The following is a 5,974-nucleotide window of genomic DNA, read 5'->3' on the forward strand; positions in this document are numbered from 1 at the left end:
GGCGAGATGAATTCACTAAACATTCACTACTTTGTCTATGGGCGAGTTTGAACTCATGGACCTGAGATCGGATGCATTTAGTAATATGTTTGTCATTTACCGCTTATGCACGACAGGAATAAAAATTTCCACTGCACACCAGTCGGTACGAATATGTGCAATACTTCCGTACTGTTTCTTTTTGGCTTCCAGCCTTGCAGGCGCAATAGAAATTCTGCAATTTCTGGCTAAAACTTTTGCCCAAGTTGTGTCTCAATGAATAAAAGGGCATTACTCTGGAATATCACACGAGTGTTTTTGTGCGGTTTTCAGGTCGCAGTTTCGAATCCCATATAGCATGCAAGTGAAGCGACCAACATAAACTGCTAGAGAAGACAAAAAAAACGGACCCTGAGTTTCTTTCTTTCAGCGTATTTTGCCAAAAATCTCAAGCTGTATTTTTAACCCCATTAAAGAAAAACTGATCAAAAATGTTGCTTTCACGTCCATGTCGAAGAGATGCCACAACCTGTGCATCTTTACTGGAATAAAAAATTAGCTCCCAACCTAGAGATACGAGTTCTGATATTAAAACAATATAATACATTAACCTGTCTTCAATATCACATCAATATGCTTTTGTCGCATTGAATGTATTTGCTGGGGGTGTGACACGGCGCATTCAACTAAAAATGAACAATTTTGGTTCAAGGCAAGTTTAGTAAATTAAATTCCACTTTGTGCAACTAATGTGGGGTTCGTTCTTAAGCGTAAATTAAAAATTACCCTGCAAAATATGCTGCTGGTTTCTTCTTGCGGACTGCGCCTATAAAAATTCAATGTTATTTAATCATTTTTGTTTTTGCCCTGTGACGGCCACAATAAGCCTTATCATGACATCATGAATCTCTTTGCAGGCTCGGCACAACATGAGGTCACCGTGCAGGACCTGGACGATGAATTTGTTTGAATGCATTGCAACAACATCATCCCAAATCGCTACCCATCTTGATTCTCAATCTTTTTTTCATAGTTCCCAACATGGCTTCAGAAAATATTATTCATGTGAAACGCAGCTGGCATCTTTCACTCACTTTCTTCACAGCGTCCTCGACCACGGCGGTGTTGTCAACTGCATATTTTTAGACTTTTCTAAGGCTTTTGACAAGGTATCACACACTCTACTGCTCTTTAAGTTACACCAACTTAACCTGGATCCCAACGTTTTTGCATGGTTGAGAAGTTTTCTTACTAATCGCTCCCAATACGTAACGATTAACGAAATCGACTCCAATTATGTCCCCGTTGATTCCGGCGTGCCACAAGGCTCCGTTCTTGCTCCCTTGCTCTTTCTAATTTACATAAATGACTTACCCACGAAAATTCAATCTCGCGCTGGCCTTTTCGCAGATGACTGTGTAATTTATCGCGAAATAACCAATCCTAATGACGAAAAGATTCTGCAATCAGACCTTAACGCAGTAACTGCATGGTGTCAGGATTGGTTAATGACTCTTAACTCTAACAAGTGTAACTTAATGCATGTATCTCGAACTAACTCTAATGTTTCTTCTTATATTCTTCAGGATTCCCCGCTTGAACAGGTAACGTCTTACAAATACTTGGGCGTCTTATTTTCATCCAAATTATCATGGGAACAGCACATCAACTATATAACTAGCAACGCTAACAGATCTCTAGGCTATCTGAAACGTAATTTTGCGAACATTTCTTCATCTCTTAAATTACAATTTTATAAAACACTTATCCGTCCAAAGCTTGAGTATGCTGCTTCTGTATGAGATCCCGGCCTTGATCATCTGGTAACAACCATCGAAGCTCTTCAGAATCGGTCTGCTCGCTACATTCTCAGTAATTATCATCGTACTGCCAGCACAACTAACATAAAAAACACGTTACACCTACCTCCACTCTCCTTGAGACGTCAGATACAGCGACTTTGTTTGCTCCATAAAATATACTACCACGACACACTTCACGATCTTTTACTCCACCGGCCCTCTTATGTGTCACATCGCGTGGACCATCGTCATAAAATTGGATCTTTCGCATGCCACACAAATACCTTTCATAATTCATTTCTCCCGCGCTCAATAACAGAGTGGAACCACCTTCCCGAAGATCTTGTGTCTATTACTGATGTTACATTGTTCAAAAATGCCTTAAAAGCTCATTTTGGTGTTCCTGATTAATCGTTACGCACTGCTTATTTATTTTTTACCCCCGTATTACTACTTGTATTGTGTTCTACAGTTATATTTTGGTGTTCCTTACTATTTTTGCACTGATTTTGACACCCCTATATATATATATATATATATATATATATATATATATATATATATATATATATATATATATATATATATATATATATATATATATATATATAAACGTAATTCGGTTGACACACGGTTGTTGTTTTTCTACCGTGTGTCAACCGAATTACGTTTATGTTCTACCGGATCCATCCGATCTTCACCCCCTTCTTATATATATATATATATATATATATATATATATATATATATATATATATATTGCCACACTTCTGACACTCTGCAGGCGCCACCTGGTGGCCGGAACTTGGCTCCCAGCGCGTGGCGGAGCGTCGTCTTCGTCTAGCTTGTGCTTGGCGGTTCGGAGCCTCGTCTGAGAATACGGCTGTGCTTCCCGCTTCCTGGTGACATTTGGTGGAGCCGTGCTGGGTACCGTCCCATGTACGCTGACCACGACGACAGCCGTGACGCTTCTCCCCAACGCGCGGACACCACACCCGTCCACAAAGCGAGCCGTCGCCTGCGAGGCCTGCAACCCGAGTTCGAGCCACTGACCAGGCCTGTGCGCGCTATGACATCCACCACTGGCAGCAGCCAGACAGGTCAGTGCTCCGGCAGTGCTACGCCGTTCGTCCTACTCGCACCTCGGTCGCCACCATCCTTCCACGCCGACCGGTTCGAAGATGTAGAGGATTGGTTGGCCAGTTTTGACCGTGTGGCCGCATTCAATCAGTGGGACGACGAGCGGAAACTGTTGAATGTGTATTTTGCACTGCTCGACTCGGCGAAAACGTGGTTCGAGAACCACGAGGCGTCCTTCTCCAACTGGGCCGCTTTTCGCCGCGAGTTGCTCGCTACATTCAGCTCGAGCCAACGGAAGGAAAATGCTGAGATCGCCCTTCGCTCTAGGTCACAGCAGTCCAACGAGAGCGTGGCCATGTTTATAGAGGACATGACACGCCTCTTCAATCGGGCCGACCCTGCCATGCCCGAAGCTGCAAAGGTACGGCACCTTATGCGTGGGGTGAAGGAGCAGCTGTTCGCTGGCCTCATGCGCGACCCTCCGCTAACCGTCGCCGCCTTCGCCAAGGAAGCTACCTGCATGGAACGTTTGCTGCAGGAACAGAGTGCCCAATACGGCCGTCAGGCGAATATAGCGGCCACTCACTACTTCACGTCCTTGCCAGGCCCAGGGGACGAGGCGCTGCGAGAGGTTGTACGGAGCATTGTCCGCGAAGAACTGCGACACCTCCGCTTGGATGCTCCGTCGGCAGGTATACCTTCAACGGCGGACGTCATCCGTGACGAAATCCAGCGAGCGGTGCAGTCACCACCAGCACCACTACCAGAGCCGCACGTCATGTCGTACAGCGATGCCCTGCGCCGACCTGCCCCCGTGCCGCAAGCGTTTCGCCCCGTTGCCGGACCTCGACCACCCCACCGTTACCTGCGCCCCGTCGAGCAGCAGCAGGGTCTGCGCCCTCCTATCAGCAAAGCGCAAGTGTGGCGCACGTCCAACGATCGCCCGCTCTGCTACCACTGCGGGGAGCCTGGCCATATTCTGCGGCATTGCCCGTACAGGCGTATGGGTTTGAGAGGATTTCCGCCGGACGCGCCTCGACCGCGCTATGGTGAAAAACCGCAGGACATAGATGAGTACCTCGCCGCTCACGTGCTGCCCCCGACGACCTCGCAGCAGCGCCAATCGCGATCGCCGTCCCCGAGGCGCTTTACTTCGCCCAATCGGCCCTCCACCTCTGGTCAGTTCAGACGCACGTCCCCTCGCCGGGAAAACTGAAGACGGCGTCCTCCGGGGGTAGGGCCGCCGCCACTGCACAGAGTCAACAGCCTCCACCCGACGATTCGACGCGACGACCCGGGCAGCGATCACCCGATCCGACGACCTCACCGACGTGCTGCGAACGATTAGTTTCAGCTGAAATTTTAGTTATCGCCGACAGTTATCAAGTGAACGCACTCGTCGATACCGGCGCTGATTTTTCCGTGATGAGCAGTGAGCTCGCCACGACTCTCCGTAAGGTTCTGACGCCTTGGTGTGGACCCGTGATCCGCACCGCCAGTGGCCATGTAGTTACGCCGATCGGTGTCTGCACCTGCCGTATCCAGATTCGAGGTCTTACTTTCACTGGCTCCTTTGCCGTATTACGTGACTGTTCGAAAGATCTGATTCTGGGCATGGATTTCCTTCGAGAGTATGGTGCGGCCATCGACCTTCGGGAGCTCATGGTATCTTTTTCCGCCCAGCGAGCCGTTGACACCAACAGCGAGCCCAGCAGAGTAGTGTTGCGCCTATGTGCCGACCACATAACGCTTCCTCCGCGAGCCAGCAAATTCGTCACAGTCGAGTGTGATAGCAGCACCGGCACCCTTGGCATCGCTGAAGCGAACATGTCGCTGCTACTCGCTCGGCAAGTTTGTGTAGCCCGAGGCCTCGTAGAACTTACTAACGGTCGTACCGACATCCTAGTCACCAACTTTACCTGTGAACCGCAACATCTAACGAAGACAGAGGTCGTCGCTTATTTTGACGAGCTTGGAGAGTGCACCCGGCAGTGTTCTTTGTCCACGACTTCAGATCTCGACAACGCGACGGCTACAGCCATCCCGACCGATGAAACCCGCACCTCTTGGCCAGTCAGAAACGCTGCGTAGAAAATCTCATTTATTCCTTCCGCGACTGTTTTGCATCAACTTCCAAGGTGCGACAGACGCCGCTCACCAAGCACCGAATTATCGTTGCGGACGACCAAAGACCCCTGTGTCAGCGGCCTTATCGTGTGTCTTCAAAAGAACGTGACGCCATCCGCCGCCAAGTTACCCAAATGCTCCAGGACGACGTCATACAACCATCCACGAGCCCCTGGGCATCGCCTGTTGTCCTCGTCACGAAGAAAGATGGCACCCTCAGGTTCTGCGTGGATTACAGGCGCCTCAATAACGTCACAAAAAAGATGTGTACCCTCTGCCACGCATTGATGATTCCTTAGACCGCCTGCGCCATGCCACTTACTTTTCGTCCCTTGACCTCCGCAGTGGGTATTGGCATATCGAGGTGGACGAACGCGACCGCGAGAAGACCGCCTTTATTACCCCTGACGGTTTATACGAGTTTAAGGTGCTTCCTTTTGGCTTGTGTTCGGCCCCTGCCACATTCCAACGAATGATGGACACGGTGCTGTCTGGCCTGAAGTGGCAGTCGTGCCTCGTATATCTCGACGATGTCGTGATCTTCTCCGACACGTTCGATGAACACCTGAAACGTTTGCGTGCTGTTTTCGAGGCCATACGTTCCGCTGGTCTCTCTCTCAAACCGGAAAAATGTCACTTTGCGTTTCATGAGCTGAAGTTTCTTGGTCATATTGTCAGCGCTCAAGGCGTTCGTCCAGACCCCGAAAAGACAGCCGCCGTAGCTGCCTTCCCCAAGCCCACAGACAAACGGAGCCTACGTCGTTTCTTGGGCCTCTGCGCCTACTATCGCCGGTTTGTTGCTAATTTCTCCAAGCTAGCTGAGCCTCTGACCCGCCTGACCAAAGACGCTGAACCCTTCTTCTGGGGCCAGGACCAAGAAAGAGCCTTCACGGAGCTCAAGTCGCGTCTCCAATGTACGCCTGTACTTGGCCACTTCGACGAGGAGGCCGACACGGAACTACACACAGATGCCAGTAACGTTGGTC

At 49.5% G+C, this 5,974-nt stretch overlaps 1 protein-coding gene across 1 annotated transcript; it reads left to right on the plus strand.

The window, feature by feature from the left end:
* The first annotated feature begins 2,718 nt into the window (after window positions 1–2,718).
* Window positions 2,719–4,077, plus strand: LOC149360073 (uncharacterized). The gene has a single exon (XM_089567774.1). It carries the CDS (start codon window positions 2,719–2,721, stop codon window positions 4,075–4,077), a length of 1,359 nt encoding a protein of 452 aa, XP_089423900.1.
* Window positions 4,078–5,974: the final 1,897 nt, after the last annotated feature.

The sequence above is a fragment of the Amblyomma mixtum genome, chromosome 2, assembly GCF_055824585.1.
Source record: "Amblyomma mixtum isolate Tamu chromosome 2, ASM5582458v1, whole genome shotgun sequence".
Lineage (NCBI taxonomy): Eukaryota > Metazoa > Arthropoda > Arachnida > Ixodida > Ixodidae > Amblyomma > Amblyomma mixtum.

Coding starts and splice junctions, on each gene's coding strand:
- LOC149360073 (XM_089567774.1), top strand. CDS start 2,719: ATGTACGCTGACCACGACGACAGCCGTGACGCTTCTCCCCAACGCGCG.